At 40.5% G+C, this 17,367-nt stretch overlaps 1 protein-coding gene across 3 annotated transcripts in view; it reads right to left on the bottom strand.

Moving 5' to 3' along the window:
* Positions 1–15,054: 15,054 nt before the first annotated feature.
* VPS41 (VPS41 subunit of HOPS complex) overlaps positions 15,055–17,367 on the bottom strand; it is a 182,219-nt gene continuing 179,906 nt past the window's right edge. For all 3 annotated transcript variants that reach the window (XM_057731540.1, XM_057731542.1, XM_057731539.1), the window contains 2 exons: positions 16,418–16,497; positions 15,055–15,817 (listed from right to left, as the gene is read on the bottom strand). In XM_057731540.1, the coding sequence (XP_057587523.1) occupies positions 15,737–15,817; positions 16,418–16,497 (161 nt within the window). In that variant the 3' untranslated portion in view covers positions 15,055–15,736. The remainder of the gene's footprint in view (positions 15,818–16,417; positions 16,498–17,367) is intronic.

Raw genomic sequence — 17,367 nt, 5'->3', positions numbered from 1 at the left:
GTGCTCCTATGTTGGGGGCATAGATATTTACCATTGTGATATGTTCTTCTTGGATGGATCCCTTGATCATTATGTAGTGTCCTTCCTTGTCTCTTGTAATAGTCTTTAAAGTCTAATGTGTCTGATATGAGTATTGCTACTCCAGCTTTCTTTTGACTTCCATTTGCATGGAATATCTTTTTCCATCTCTTTACTTTCAGTCTATATGTGTCCCTTGGTCTGAAGTGGGTTTCTTGTGGGCAGCATATAGAAGGGTCTTGTTTTTGGATCCATTCAGCCAGTCTGTGTCTTTTGGTTGGAGCATTTAATCCATTTACATTTAAGGTGATTATTGACATGTGTGTTCCTAGTACCATGTTTCTTAATTGTTTTGGGTTTGTATTTGTAGGTGTTTTCCTTTTCTTGGGTTTCCTACTTAGAGAAGTTCCTTTAGCACTTGTTGTAAGGCTGGTTTGGTGGTGCTGAATTCTCTTAACTTTTGCTTGTCTGGAAAGCTTTTGATTTCTCCCTCAAATCTGAATGAGATTCCTGCTGGGTAGAGTATTCTTGGCTGTAGGTTTCTCTCTTTCAGGACTTTCAGTGTATCCTGCCATTCCCTTCTGGCCTGCAGAGTTTCTGTAGAGAGGTCAGCTGTTATCCTTATGGGTTTTCCCTTATATGTTATTTTTTGCTTTTCTCTTGCTGCTTTTAATATTTTTCTTTGTGTTTCATTTTCATTAGTTGATTAATATGTGTCTTGGTGTATTTCTCCTTGGGTTTATTCTGTATGGGACTCTGTGCTTCTTGGACTTGGTTAATTATTTCCTTTCCCATGTTGGGGAAGTTTTCCACTATAACCTCTTCAGATATTTTCTCAGACCCTTTCTTTTTTTCTTCTTCTTCTGGGATGCCCATGATTTGAAGTTTGGTGCACTTAATATTGTCACCAAGGTCTCTGAGACTATCTTCCATTCTTTTTTTATTCTTTTTTCTCTTTCCTGCTCTGTGACAGTTATTTCCCCCATTCTATCTTCCAACTCACTTATTCATTCTTCTGCCTCAGTTATTCTGCTGTTTATACCATCTAGAGTATTTTTAATTTCAGTTATTTTGTTGTCCATTCCTTTTTGTTCTTTAGTTCTTTTGAGTCCTTATTAACTGTTTCTTGTATTTTCTGTATTTTGTTATCGAAATTTTGGATCATCTTTACTATCACTACTTTGAATTCTTTTTCAGGCAATTCCCCTATTTCCTCTTCTTTTATTTGGTCTTGTAGGTTTTTTTTTCCTGCTTCTTTGCCTGTGTGGTGTTTCTTTGTTTTCTCATTTTGTCTAACTTATAGGATTTGCTGTCTCCTTTCCCTGTGCTGCCTGGTAGTAATTCCTCTTGTTTCTGCCCTCTGCCCCCTGTGGTGGGGTTTGTCCAATGTCTTGAGTAGGCTTCCTGGTGGGGGGGGGGGTCTGGTGTGTGCTTTCCGGTTTGTGGCTTTGTGTCTTTTCTCTCTGATGAGTAAGGCCATGTCAGGAGATGTGTTTTAGGGTATCTGTGAGGTTAATATGGCTTTAGGTAGTCTGTGCGCTGATGGGTGGATTTGTGTTCCTGTCTTGTTTGTAGTTTGTTGTGAGGTGTCCAGCACTGGCAGTTGCAGACAGTCAGATGAAGCCTAGTCTTAGACTCTGATATGAGGCTCTGTGAGAGTTCTCTGCAGTTAAACTTCCCTGTATCTGAGGACTCCCTAGTAGTTGAGCATCCTGGATTCAGTGCTACCTCCCCAGAGCCTCCTACTTGACTTCTGATGGAGTAGTCCAAACTTCATAGGTTGCTTGTGCTGGCAATAAAGGTGTTTAAAGAAGACTGTCCAAGCCCCAGACTAATGGTAGAGTGTTGAGTCAAACAAATATTAAGTCAAGGAAATACATACATTTATAAGGCACACAAATACTGAATCCAGTAGAACATAAGGCACTAGAAAGACCTGACAGAAGAACCCCAGTATGCTGTCAGACAATCAAAGAGAAAACCAACAGAAATTCAAAACCACAACAGGACAAAAGAAAAACAAAACCCACACCACACACACACAAACACAAATCCAGGGAGATTTTGAAAGCTAAGATGAAATATAATAAAGAGCAAGAGTACCACCAGACAGACTGAAGATTCTCAGAATGAAATCAGACAGTTATACTTAGAACTAAGATAAAGACAGAACTTAATAATAAATACCAAAGCAGTGTGTCATCTGGAGAATAAAGCAAGGAAACAGAGCAGACTGATAATATTGCTTATAAGTATATTAAGATAAACTAAAAAAGGATAGAAGACAGAGCAACAGAAGAGCATAGTGTGACTGGAAATATGAAAAGAAAAAGAAAAATAGAAATGTATAAAAGATAGAGATGAAAAGAAGGTAGGAGAGATACAGTCAGCACTACAAAAACTTAGCTAGAAATAGAAATATATAAAAATGCTAAAAATAAAAATAGAATAAAAAATATGTTATAAAATGTGTAGATCCCTTAGGACTAAGATCATAATTAATAAAACAACAACAACAACAATAACCAAAAAAAGCTAGAACTGACCCCAGAATGGACCAGATCAATAGAATTAATATTTCTGTTTCCTTGGGGTCTCAGCTGTAAGTGTCTTTCTACCCACCTTGGGCTTTTTGTATTATTCTGCAACCAGCAGAGCTTCCTTTATTGTTTGTCTGTAAGCGCTGGTGTGTGGGGAGAGAGAGGTTACAATAGTGGCTCCTTCCCCTGGGAGTGAGTGAGCAGTGGCACCCTGCCTGGGTCATGGTGGCTTGGGAAGCTCAGGCCGAGAGAGACTCCAACCACAGCTCCTCCCCACTGCTATGACTCTGCCAGTGTGCTCTGCCTGGGTCACACCGGCTCAGTTGGCTGGGGCAGTGCCTGTTGCAGAGGGACGCCGGGTACTCAGGTGTAAACAGAATGTCTCCAGAGCTAGGCCACTCTGCGTGCTTTTGGCTCTCGGCTGCGGGCCCCCTAGACCAGCCCTGCCTGGGGGCCTTTGTTATCCCTGAGTGCATTATCTAGGCCCACAGGGGTCCTTCCTTTGTCCATCGCAGGCACTGAGAGAGAGGCTACACCCGCGGCTCCTCCCCACTGCTTGTGAGTCAGCAATATTGAGCCACTGCCATGGCTGTCCAGCTCTCCGCAGTAGACACTCTCCGCTGTGGATTTCTTCCCTCCTGTCCTCTCAGTCTGTCTTCCCACTGCCAACAATGTTTCTCACTCTGAACCAGTTCTCCGGTTCCCATGTTGCAGCTCCCAGACCCCCTGTTCAGCTCTGAATCCACGTCTCAGTCTGGACACGCTGAGCCGTGGTGCAGACACTCTGTGTGTTTCTCACTCTTTCCCGTCTGCCACAGCTCAGCTGCTTCACCTTCTTTAAACAGTCCCAAATGCCTCCCTTCTGACCCAGGGAAATTCCCCATTTACTTCTAGTTTTTTGAGAAACCTCCATCCTATTCTCCACAGTGACAGCACCAATTTACATTCCCACCAACAGTGTAGGAGGCCTCCCTTTTCTGCACACCCTCTCCAGCATGTGTTATTGTCATTGCCCTCCTTCTACCATCTTCCTTGTCTTTGGATGTAAGGTGTGTTTTTTTGGTAGATTCCAGCATTTTTTGTTTTTTGTTCATGGTTGTTCAGCAGTTAGTTGTAATCTTGGTGTTTTCATAAGAAGGGGGTGATCTCACGTTCTTTTATTCTGCCATCTCGAGCTAATAATCTCCCAACATTTGTTATTTGTAAACTACTTAATGATGGCCATTCTGACCAGTGTGAGGTGGTACCTCATTGTAGTTCTGATTTGCATTTCTCTGTTAATTAGCGATGTTGAGCATCTATTCATGTGTGTATTGGCCATCCGTACGTCTTCCTTGGAGAAATGTCTGTTTAGGTCTTCAGCCATTTTTCAATTGCGTTGTTTTTTTGTTATTGAGTTGTATGAGCTGTTTGTCAAATACCAGACACACTGGATATACAGTGAATAGAAAGGTTCATTATGAGAAAGCCACAGCATGAAAGGAAATATAGAAAGATGTGCGAATGGAACCATCAAGTTTCAGGAAAGATAAATCACAGGATCTACTCAAGCTAGGAAGGCTTTCTCCTCTCTCCCTGCCATAATTTTCCCAATACTACTTTCTGAGGAAAGAACCCCAGACCCAGAGGGAGGATGAGGTCTTGCTCTGTCTCTCAAGGGACATTTAATGAATGTCCCTTCTGGAGCATGCCTTTAGAGAATAAGAGATTTATCTTCTATGAGGAGCAATTCATTTGAGGGGATAAGACATATATACAGGATAATGTATCACATAAATAGCTTTGTTCTGTTTGGGCCACAGTAATGGGAGGTTGGAGTGAAATTGCATTAGGTTGGGGACAGAGTATGTTGGGGAAGAAGACATGATAAAACATTAAACTGGACATTGAAGGCTGGATGGGCTAGAAATTGATGAGGAGGTGGAAGAGGGGAAGTGAAGACCTGGGAAAGATGTATCAGGAGAGATTTCAAGCATTGTGAATAGGAGAATATCGGGAACTTGATTGGCTCAGTCTGGAAGGATATTTAATGTAGAAGCTGGGTGCAAAATAAATCAGAGAAACATGGATATTGGAGGCAGGGAAACTGGGAAGAAATTGCTGACCACCTATCCAGATGCTGGAAAAATAAAAATTTGGGATCAAGACAGTGGCAATGAGAATGCAAAAGATAGCGTGATGGTGAGAAAAGATGGCAGACTGGATGGGGACATGGGGGAAGGATACTCAATGATGAGGTTTCAGCTGGGATGAACTTGAGAAGGAAGAAAGGAGGCAAAGGAGACTTTTTTTGATGGTGGTGGGAAAGTTCCAGAGGGAGGAACATAAGGAGGTGAAATAATAGCAGGTCTAAGATGAGAACATCCACCAGGAGAGGTTTACACAAGTCATGTCACTCATATCACAGAATGCTGTATAGATAAAGTATGTATCTCTCTATCCATATATCTTTAACAGGGGAAGAAAACTGGGCTTACTTTCATTCACCCAACAGACATTTCCAAGTGCCTCTTTTGTGTCACTCTGTCATGGGAAAGATGAACATGATACATTTCCTCTTCTTTAATGAGTTCATAGTCCACAGTACAGGACAGACACATAAGTGGAATTGGCAGAATATTTTGATGTAGTAACCACGGTAGAGTTTTTTCCCCCTTGGCCTTTCTAATATTGTTCCCTTATTCATAGAAGGGCATGGTTGATACAGCAGAGATGCAAAAGTTCCAAAATAGATTCTTTAAAAATTGACAGAGTCAGTACTTTGCAGGAGCCTCAGCCTTTTGCGTACCAAAACCCAAACTTTACAGCAAAAACAAGACTTGACAATGTGAGAGCCAGTTTCACTGCTCCGATAAGGAAGGATTCCACGGGACTGAGCTAAAGCAGGAGGAGGAGACAGGTTCAGGGAGATGAGAGCTGAGAAGGAAGCGGTGCCTTGCTCTGTGCTCTGAGATGGTGTTCTTGGGTGGGGATGGAGCAGAGATAGACCCTGCAGAGAGGTCTGAAGCTCTGAGAACAGAAAGACCTCACTTTCTATTTCCTTTGAGAGGTAGTGAGTCTTGTAAACCAAATGTCCGCCTTCTCCAACCCTTCTCCCCTTCCCTCCCCCTACACACCCTCTTGGGCATGATGAGGAAGCAGCTGAGAAAGACCACCTCTGTGGCAAGTCTGAATTTCCCAGAGCCCCAGAGTCACAAGGCAGACAAGAGGTGTGGGGTGCTGGGAGAGGCTTGGTGGTCAGGAGCAGCAGGGTCAGGATGAGGACCGAGGACCAGAGACTAGCTGGAACCGTAGACATCTAAGAGAAGCCGACAGCAGATGCAGGTGATGGAATGCTGTGGGGATGATGGCATTTGAACCAATGGTAGTGTGGACAGAGGCCAACTGATGCCCAGACGCCTCCTCACTGGTGATGAACACAATAAGACCATCCTCAATACCAGCCCCAAACTCAGAGACAACCCAGGAGAAAAGAGTTCACTGAACAAATCCAGAAAAGCCTGATTCATCCGAGTTTACAATGAACTAAGATGAAATATATGCCACTAGGTAGAATATGGACGCAAGAGAAGATTTAAGTGTTATTTTTTTGCAGACCTGAGTTTGTGGACTGAGATGATGCTTGCTACATAGGCAAGTGTAGTGTGATGAAGGCAGATGAACACTGGATGCCACATGAGCACGAGTGAGAGGTTTCCTACCCACAGTCTGGGGAGGTCAGAGTGAGCGAGGAGACGCATTGAGCAGAGTATTGTAGGATGAAGGCCAGAGGCAGTAGGTAAAGGGCGCCTTAAATCAATTTCATAATGGCCAAAGAGGCTGCAAAGTGAAAGGCAATGGTTCACACAGGTCAAGCGAAAAGCGAAACACCCTTTCACGTACAAAGCATGCTGATTCCCAAGGGTTTAGAGAAATGCCATGACCATGTCTTCGTTTCAGAACCACTGTTCTGGGTGAACATAAAGAAAGGACTGGGGATCGGTCACTTTGGGATTCCTGCTTCTGGAGGCTGAGTGTTTCATTCTCTCCCCGGGGTTACCTCTACTACTGCATCACACTAATTCTCATCACCCCAACCCTCACTGCAGGAGAACAGAGGGCATTTCTTTCCTGATTTTATAAAGTGATAATCAGCTCCCTGTCCAGGAATAAGTGGGAAGGGAAAGTTACTGTTTCGTATCAAACTAGGTGCAGTTTTAATAGCCTAAGTCTTCATAAGGAAACTAGGATAAACTGGTGTGATATTTAACACATAGAAATGTCTCCTTACACAAATGTGTACATACATAATGTTCCTTATTTAGTGTTACTGAGAATGAACTTGAAAAGAAACCAAGAAATGTGTTTACTTTTATTTATTCAAAGTTTACTTGAAAATGATTCACACTGCTCTGTGCAGCCCATCTTCTGATGGAGGTGGGCCAGCAGTTGAGGGGTGGAGCGTGGCAGCCCAGTTCTGTGGTGCTGCATGAGGTGTTCCTGGAAGCCCTCCCACCTCACCTGTCTGTTTCTTCCACCTTCTCAGTGATTCTGTAAGCTCTTCAATACTCTATAAGAAATTTTCTGCTGCTAGAGTGGATTTTGTTTTCCATACACTGACCAAAACAGGTCAAAGAATTAGTTTTTTAAAAAAGGATCAAATGTGCAGTGGTTAAGATTATGGGGCTCTGAAATCGGACTGCTAAGGTTTAAATTCCAACTGTGCCCCCTGCCTGCTCCTTGACTTTATTTTTTTCTAATTTATTGTTTTTATATTGTAGTATATTTGATTTACAGTGTTAGTTTCAGGTGTACAGCAAAGTGCTTTACGTATAAATAGATCTCTTTTTCAGTTTCTTTTCTCATCTAGGTTATTACAGAATATTGGGTAGAGTTCCTTGTGTTATATAGTAGGTCCTTGTTGATTATCTATTTTATATATGTACAGTAGTGTGTATATGTTAATCCCAAACTTAATTTATTCCTCCCACAACCTTTCACATTTGGTAACCATAAGTTTGTTTTCTAAGTCTGTGTGTCTCTTTCTGTTGTGTAAATAAGTTCATTTGTGTTGTATTTTAGATTCCCCTTGTAAGTGATATCATATGGTGTTTGTCTCTCGCTCTGACTTACTTCACTTAGTATGATAATCTCTAGGTCCATCCATATTGCTGCAAATGGCATTATTTCATTCTTTTTTATTAATATTTGTTAATATTATTTATTTATTAATATTCCATTGTATATATGTATGTGCCACATCTTCTTTGTCCATTCATCTGTTGATGGACATTTAGGTTGCTTCCATGTCTTGGCTATTGTAAATAGTGCTGAACTTTGAGGTGCATATATCTTTTCAAATTATGTTTTTTTTTCTGGATATACAACAAGGAGTGGGATTGCTGGGTCATATGGTTGCTCTATTTTTTCTTTTTCATTTTTAAAAATGTTTTAATGAATAGGTCCCATTTGTTTTTGTTCTTATTTTCATTACTCTAAGAGGTGGATCCCAAAAGATCTTGCTGTGATATATGCCAAAGAGTGTCTGCCTTTGTTTTCCTCTAAGAGTTTTCTTGTATCCAGTCTTACATCTAGGTCTTTAATCCATCTTGAGTTTATTTTTATGTATGGTGTTTGAGAATGTTCTAATTTCATTCTTTTACATGTGGCTGTCCAGTTTCCCCAGCACCACTTATTGAAGAAACTTATTTCTCCATTATATATTTTTGCCTCCTTTGTTGTAGATTAATTGACCATAGGTGCATGGGTTTATTTTGGGGCTTTCTATCCTGTTCCATTGATCTATAAGTTTGTCTTTGGGCCAGTACTCTACTGTTTTGATTATGGTTGCTTTATAGTATAGTCTGAAGTGAGGGAGCCTGATTCCTCCAGCTCCATTTTTCTTTCTCAGGATTGCTTTGGCTATTCAGGGTCTTTTGTGTTTCCTTACAAATTTTAAAACTTTTTGTTCTATCTGCAAAAAATGCCATTGGTAATTTGATAGGGATTTTGCATTGAATATGTAGATTACCTTGGGTAGTATAGTCATTTTGACAGACATTCAAGAACATGGTATATCTTTCCATCTGTTTATGTCATCTTCAATTTCTTTTATCAGTGTCTCATAGTTTTCATAGTACAAGTCTTTTATCTCCTTAGGTATGTTCACTCCTAAGTATTTTATTCTTTTTGATGTGATGGTACATGACTTTGTTCACTTAATTTCTTTTTGATTTTTCATTGTCAGTGCATAAGAATGCAAGAGATTTCTGTGTACCAGTTTTGTATGCTGCAACTTTACCAAATTAATTGATGAGCTCCAGTAGTTTTCTGGTAGCATCTTTAGGATTTTCTATGTATAATATCATGTCATCTGCAAACAGTGACAGTTTTACTTCTTTTCCAATTTGGATTTCTTTTCTTTCTTCTCTGATTGCCTTGGCTAGGACTTCCAAAACTATGTTGAATAAAAGTAGTGAGAGTGGACATTTTTGTCTTGTTCCTGACCGTAGAGGAAATGCTTTCAGCTGTTCACGATTGAGTATGATGTTGGCTGTGGGTTTGTCATAACATATATGGCCTTTACTCTGTTGAGATAGGTTCCCTCTATGCCCACTTTCTGGAGAGATTTTATCATAAATAGGTGTTGAATTTTGTCAAAGGCCTTTTCTGTGTCTAGTGAGATGATCATATGGTTTTTATTATTTAATTTGTTAATGTGGCATATCACAGTTTGATTTCCAGATATTGAAAATTCCTTGCATCCCTGGTATAAATCGCACTTGATCATGGTGTATGATCCTTTTAACGGATTGTTAAATTTGGTTTGCTAGTATTTTGTTGAGGATTTTTGTGTCTATGTTCATCAGTGACATTGACCTATATTTTTTTTTTGTGGTATCTTTGTCTGGTTTTGGTATCAGGGTGATGGTGGCCTTGTAGGATGAATTTGGGAGTGTTCCTTCCTCTGCATTTTTGGAAATAGTTTCATAAGGATAGGTGTTAACTCTTCTCTACATGTTTAATAGAATTTGCCCATGAAGCCATCTGGTCCTGGACTTTTTTGATTGTTGGGAGTTTTTTAATCACAGTTTCAATTTTGTGCATGTGATTGGTCTGTTCATATTCTTTATTTCTTCCTGGTTAAATCTTGGGAGAATGTACCTTTCTAAGAATTTGCCCATTTCTTCTAGGTTGTCCATTTTTTATTGGCATATAGTTGCTTGTAGTAATCTCTTATGATCCTTTGTATTTCTGTGGTGTCTGTTGTAAATTCTCCTTTTTCATTTCTAATTTTATTGATTTGAGCCCTCAGACTTTTTTTCATGAGTCTGGCTAAAGTTTTGCCAATTTTTTTTAATCTTTTTAAGGAACCAGCTTTTAGTTTCTTTGATCTTATCTATTGTTTTGTCTCTATTTCACTTATATCTGCTCTGATCTTTACTATTTCTTTCCTTACGCTAACTTTTTTGTCTGGTCTTCTTTCTCTAGTTGCTTTACATGTAAGTTTAGGTTGTTTGAGATTTTTCTTGTTTCTGGAAGTAAGATAGTATTGCTACAAACTTCCCTCTTAAAACTGTTTTTGCTGCATCACATGGATTTTGCATTGTCATGTTTTCATTTTCACTTGTCTTTAGGAATTTTTTGATCTGCTCTTTGATTTCTTCAGTGATCCATTGGTTGTTTAATGACATTTTTTAATCACCACTGGTTTGTGTGTGTTAGTTTTTTTCTTTTGACTGAATTCCAGTCTCGTAGCATTGTGGTTGGAAAAGATGCTTGATATGATTTCAGTTTTCTTAAATTTATCCAGCCTTGCTTTATGGCCCAGCATGTGACCAATCTTGGAGAATGTTCCATGTGCACTTGAGAGGAATGTGTATTTTGTTGCTTTTGGATGGAATGCTCTATAAATATCAATTAAGTCTTTTTGGTCTAATGTGTCATTTAAGGTATGTGTTTCCTTGTTGATTATCTGTCTGGATGATCTGTCCATTGATGTAAGAGGGGTGTTAAACTCCTCCACTATTATTGTGTTACTATCTATTTCTCCTTTTTTGGCTATTAGTATGAGGGTGACTCAGAAAGTATCCGCACTCTGGCTGTAGAATTTATTTTCATTAACTTTTAGAAAAGACAAATACATCATTTTTCAACATAATCTCCTTGCTTTTCAATACACTTTGTCTATCTGTAAACAAGCTTCCATGTTCCCTCATTAAAAAATGTTTTAGGCTGAGCTGTGAGCCATGAATGCACCGCTGTCTTCACTTCTTCATCAGAAGTGAATCTTCATCCTTGTAGGGCTGCTTTAAGGGAACCGAACAGGTGAAAGTCTAATGGAGTGAGGTCAGGACCATGGGGAGGATGCTTTAACACCTCAAAACGAAGTGTTTGCAGAGTGTGGGCAGAAGTGTGCAGATGTGTACATCCTCAGACCACAAAAAACAAATCACTGCATGCTGCTCTTTCATGTAAATCACAAGTGGGGCATCCATTTTTGCTCACACTGCAGTTACAAATGAACTGATGTAACATGTTCACACCTACACAGAGGTGACTGGGGAGACAGTAGCCTTGAACGGAAGGTGCTAAGACAGTGCAGCCAACAGAAGTTTTAATATAACCGGAGTATGGATAATTTTTGACTCACCCTTGTATTTGCCTTATATATTGAGGTGCTCCTATGCTGGGTGCATATATATTTACAATTATATCTTCTTTATGGATCAATCCCTTGATCATTATGTAATGTCTTTGTCTCTCATAACAGTCTTTATTTTAAAGTCTATTTTTTTCTGATATGAGTATTTCTACTCCAGCTTTCTTTTGATTTCCATTTGTTTGAAATACCTTTTTCCATCCCCGCACTTTTGGTCTGTATATGTCCCTAGATCTGATGTGGGTCTCTTGTAGACAGTATATATATATGGGTCTTGTTTTTGTATCCATTCAGCCAGTCTGTGTCTTTTGATTAGAACATTTAATCCATTTACATTTAAGGTAATTACCAAAATGTATGTTCTTATTGCCATTTTGTTAATTGTTTTGGGATTGTTTCTGTAGGTCTTTTTTCTTCCTCTTTTGTTCTCTTGTGATTTGATGGCTATCTTTAGTATTGTGTTTGGATTCCTTTTTCTTTTTTGTGTGTATATCATAGATTTTTGGTTTGCTGTTACCATGAGGTTTTGATATAGTCTCTATATATACAAGATTGTTTTAAGTTGCTGGTGTCTTAATTTCAAATGTGCTTCCAATATCCTGCATTGTACTCTGCTCACGATTTCTGGTTTTGATATCATAATGTGAATGATTTCCTACCATTACTGTATGTTTGTCTTCACCAGTGAGCTTTCCCATTCATAATTTTCTTGTTTCTTATTGTGGGCTTTTCTTTTCTGCCTAGAGAAATTCCTTTAGCATGTGTTGTTAAGCTGGCATGGTGGCACTGAATTCTCTTAGCTTTTGCTCTTCTGTAAAGCTTTTCATTTCTCCACTGAATATGAACAAGAGCCTTGCTAGGTTTTTCCCTTTTATCACTTTAAATATATCATGCCACTCCCTTCTGGCCTGCAGAGTTTCTGCTGAAAAATCTGCTGATAACCTTATAGGGATTCCCTTGTATGTTATTTGTTGCTTTTCCCTGTTTGCTTTTAATATTTTCTATGTCTTTCATTTTTGTTAGTTTGATTAATAAGTGTCTTGACACATTCCTCTTTGCATTTATCCTGCCTGGGGCTCTCTGTGCTTCCTGGATTTGGGTGACTGTTTCCTTTCCCATGTTAGGGAATTTTTCAGCTATTATCTCTTCAAATAACTTTGCAGACTGTTTCTCTCTCTCTTCTTCTTCTGGGACCTCTATAATGTGAATATTGGTGCATTTAATGTTGTCCCAGAGGTCTCTTAAACTGTCCTCATTTCTTTTCATTCTTTATTCCACAGCAGTGATTTCCACCACTCTGTCTTCCAGCTCATTTATTTGTTCTTCTGCCTCATTTATTCTGCTATTGATTCCTTCTAGAGTATTTTTCATTTCAGTTATTTTATTGTTCAGCTCTGTTCTTTAAATCTGCTAGCTCTTTGTTAAATATTTCTTGTGTCTTCTTAGTCTGTGCCTCCATTCTCTTTTTGAGATCTTGGATCATGTTCACTATCATTACTCTGAACTCTTGTTCAGGTAGATTGCCTATCTCCACTTCACTTAGTAGTTCTTCTGGGCTTTTATCTTGTATCTTCTTCTAGAACATATTTCTGTGCCATCTCATTTTGTCTAACTTTCTGTTTGTGGTCTTCTTTCTGCAGGCTGCAGAATTGTAGTTCCTGTTGCTTCTGGTGTCTCCCGGCCACACACACACACACCCATGGATAAGGCTGGTCTAAGAGGCTTGTGCAGGCTTCCTGGTGGGAGAGACTGGTGCCTGCCCACTGGTGGGCAGGGCAGTATCAAGGGGTGTGTTTAGAGGTGGCTGTTGCCTCAAAAAGGCTATACAGCCTGCCTGGTGATGGGTGGAGCAATGTTCCCACCCTGTTGGTTGTTTGTCCTCAGGCATCGGGCTGTTGGGTGAGACTAGGTCTAGGCATCAAAATGGCAGCCTCCAGGATAGCTCATGCCAATGAGTATCCAGTACTTCCTTCACCAGTGTCTTTGTCTCCACAATTAGCCATCCCCCTCCCCACCCCACCTCCCCAGGGGACCCTTCAAGACCAGCAGTAAGTCTGGCCCAGGCTCCTATGAAGTCACTGCTCTTAACCCTGGGTCCTGGTGCTCACAAGACCGTGTTTGTGCCCTCCAAGGGTGGCCTTTATGTTTACCCCAATTCTGTGGCATTCCTGTGATCAAGCCCCTTTAGACTTCAAACCCAAATGCTCTTGGGGCACCTCCTCCCAATGCCAGACTGGGGAGGCTGACGTGGAGCTCAGAACTCTCACTCCTGTGGCAGAACTCCTGTGATATAATTATTGTCCAGTTTGTGGGTCACCCACCTGGTGGGTATGGGATTTGACTGTATTGTGAATGAGCCCCACCTACCACCTTGTGTCACCTTCTTTGTCTTTAGAAGTAGAATATCGTTTTTGGTACATTACAGTCCTTTTTTGTCAATGGTTGTTCAGCAGCTAGTTGTGATCTTGGTGTTTTCATGAGAGGAGGTGAGCTCAGGTCCCTCTACTCCACCATCTTGTGCAGATCTTGTGCCATGAGTTGCTGCTTGACTTTAGATAAACTGCTTAACCTTTAAATGCCCCAGGTTCCCCATCTGTAAAACGATGATGATGATGCCTGTCTCATATGGTTGATATGTTGATAATACAGGCAAAGTGCTTGTAACAGTGCCTGACACAGTGATTGCTCAATAAATGTTCATTTTCATAACATTAAATATACATAGTCTAGCGCTAGAACAATCAAATTAATTAAAAGTTTGAGAACATCTCAAATTCTCAAAGATGGACATACTTAAACTAATATAAAATCCTTTTGGCTAAAAACAAGAACAAAATAAAACATCATAAAATAACTTTGAACTTGGCACTTTTACACTCAGAGAATGGTTTTTTTAAAGGAGAGCATACAAAATATGAAGTCTGTAACTACTTCCTTCTTTTCCAGTACAAGTTGAATAGCTTTGCTTTTTAGCTATGTCTCAAATCGGGCTCATTTGTAAGGTATTTTTGTGAAGGAATAGTTTCTCTGGTTAAAACAAAAAAACTAAAAACTAGCAGTGTAGCAGAAAGACCCCTGGTCTTGGAATATGGAAATTTTGAAGGCTGTAACAACAAAGACTTTCCAGTTCTAAATATTTAAGAGTAACCAGAAAAGTCTGTTGTCTTCTATTGAATATTCTTTTTAACTCCAATGCGTAGAGAGGTACTGTGCATTTCCTCTGAACTTGGCCATGTGATTTCTTAAAGTAGAGCCCTGTTCTGAAGTGAGGCAGTCACCTTGAAAACTGGTAACATCTCTGCATTTTGGTTTCTTTGTCAGGGGATATAATATCTTCTTCTAGGGGTGGGGCGCATCCTATGAGAATGAAATGAGATGCTGCTCATGGGAATGACTAGGCCAAGTTCAATGGTTGATACATGCTTGTAGTCATTAGCATCCTTCCCTCTCTGCAAAAAGATAGATGCAAAAAGCTGCACTTACTCCTTTTTATGGGAGTAAAAGAGAGGGGTCAGCAAGTATGTGTTTTTCACTGGTTAGAGGATGGCAAGGTGTCCCAAGGAGATGAAACCACTAACTATGAGATGTAGGCACAAATCTGAGCTCTCTCCCTCTATGTTCTACACGGGCAAAGGAGGCTCCAGGAAACATGGTTATGCCCATCCTCTGGCATCAGACAGTCCCCTTTCTCCTGAGTATCCCTCCCAGATCCTACAATGTCACTCATTTCCTCCTGGCTAGCAAAACCTACCCACACTCCCTCACACTCTAGGTGCTGAAACTCTCTGCCATTCCTTATGAGGGTGTCAGAATGCTTGATTAAAGTTGTGCAACCCAGTAAAAGTGAGTCTTTCACAATGGGAAGAGCTAACATTTATTCAATCAACAAACACTGAGTGCCTGCCAGAGCCAGACATTGCTGGTCATCAGGACAAAGAGAACATATCATTAGCCAACATAAAACTGCATAGTGTCAGGCAGCTCTTGTTATTCCCAGATATCACTGAGTCAGTGACAATGTGCACAATGTAATATTCAATGCCTATTAAGAAGATAATGGCAGCTGATGACATATTAAAAAAAAGCCAAACCCAGAATTTCAGAACTGTTGCCAGAGAGCATATGGAAACAAGGTCCAAGGAGCTGGCTGGATGGCCACAGTGGCAGTGCACTCATCCAGTTGTTGACAACTCTCAGCAGTCCACATTATGGGAGGAGTTTTACTGGGACCTAAAAGGTCATTTCCAACTCCCAGACTTAGGTTTCCATTCCTAAATAAAGAATGAGTCAAACAAACAAATGAGGAAATACTGACCATGAATCCACAGCTTTCAAGGCATGGATGGGGAAAACTGTAACTTCTTTACCAACTGCAAAGAGAAACACCTAGGAGACAGCAGGACATGAAGATGCTTTTCTTGAGCATAACATAAACAAGTACAAATCTCTTAACAGCACTGGGGTCAACAAAAGCTCTTCTTGCTGCAAAAACAGTCTTCAAAGTGCGGCGAGGAAGAGGCTGAGAAACAGAACTGGGCTATTTTTTCATCTCCAGAATGGCACTTCCTGGTCCCCGGTGCTTAGCACTGCAGATGTTACAGAACTGTGCAGGAGAGTTCTAAAAATGCAATTAAAAACACAGCTTTTAAAAGAAGATCATCTCTTTCTACTGTCATATTCACAAATATTATAGGAACTCTGGTTAGGGATGGGGAGGAGGTGATGAAACGTAGCTCCTTTTCCTGGAGGTTACTACTGGTTCACACGGGATCCTGTCTAGACCAGGGACTCAAAGGGACCCCCCCCCCCCAACAGCAAGACAAGTCTAATATGACCTGGGGGCACCTGACTTGACACTGAAAGATAGCAGCATCACGATACAGAAATTCAGGGTGAGAAACAGAAACAGATAATGGTATACAAGATAGAAAATGGTTCTCACTGTAGCTCACATCTCCTAGAGCTCAAGAGCCATCAATTTTATCCAAAAAAATTCATTTACATGAATGTGCTTTTATAATGTTTAGTATCATATTTTTACAATTGAAAAGTAGGTACATTACTTCTGAAACAAACATTTGGCCAACCCAATATATTATAACTGTGAGACACAGACGAAGGTTACCATTCTGAGCCACAGGATGAAGGTTATTTTAAGCACATCCCTCTGGCTGTACCGATTTCTCTCGAGTTGGTGGTGGCCAAGCCACCAACTTACCATGCTGGGCACAGGCAGGCACTCCTTGTGGAACATATGCCGGCAGTGGAAGACCACCATGCTGAAGGGCTTAGCTGCATCTGGGGCAGATGGCAGGAAGGAGAGAAGAGCTCAGCACAACAGCAGAAGTTTCATTTTCCAGTGAGACGCTGCCCTGGGGGTAGTGCTAATTTACAGACTGGTTGAATGCAGGGTGGGTATGACAGTCCTGTTGCTGTGGGGGTCCCAGGTTACCTGCTTGGCCTCCACGTCAGTTACTACAGCTACATACTGGGGACGACTTCGTGGCAAGGCAGCAACATTTGTTGTAAAAATCAGCCTCGGTATGTGTATGTGCAAGGCTCTCCCTCCCCCAGCCCCGTACACACAATCATGACACACCATGCCCTAAAGTGGATTCTGTGGCTTTGTAAGAATGCTTCTGGCCAGTTCACCTTCTGCCTTTGCCAAGGCCATTCACTGACTTTAGGGCAGAGCTGGGCTAACACCCTAGGCTGTGACCTTGCCCTGTACTATGCTCCCACTTGGGCACCGCACCTCATCTCCTGCTCTGTGTGGCCAGCTTAGTTCCAGTAAGATTGAATCCTTAACAGATTAAATTAGGAATTTAATCTAACTATACAGTGCAGGTGCATGTGGTCTCTTTCTATTAAAACATTGCCTAAAACACTATGAAAGCTCACTGCTTTTCCTACGTCCACTGCAGGGTTTTTTTTTTTTTTTTTTTTTTTTGAGATATAGTTGATTTAAAATTTGTGCTGATTTCTGCTATACAGCAAACAACAAGGTCCTACTGTATAGCTCAGGGAACTATATTCAATATCCTGGAATAAACCGTAATGGATAAGAATACAAAATAGAATGGATGTATGTGTATAACCCACTGCAGTTTTTAACATAAGCACTTAAAATCCAAACCTCTAGAAAAGACTCCAAGTGAAACAACTTCT

Source organism: Hippopotamus amphibius, chromosome 4, assembly GCF_030028045.1.
Source record: "Hippopotamus amphibius kiboko isolate mHipAmp2 chromosome 4, mHipAmp2.hap2, whole genome shotgun sequence".
Classification (NCBI taxonomy): Eukaryota; Metazoa; Chordata; class Mammalia; order Artiodactyla; family Hippopotamidae; genus Hippopotamus; species Hippopotamus amphibius.
Note: the sequence above shows the minus strand (reverse complement) of the source record. Positions and strands in the feature narration are given on the sequence as shown.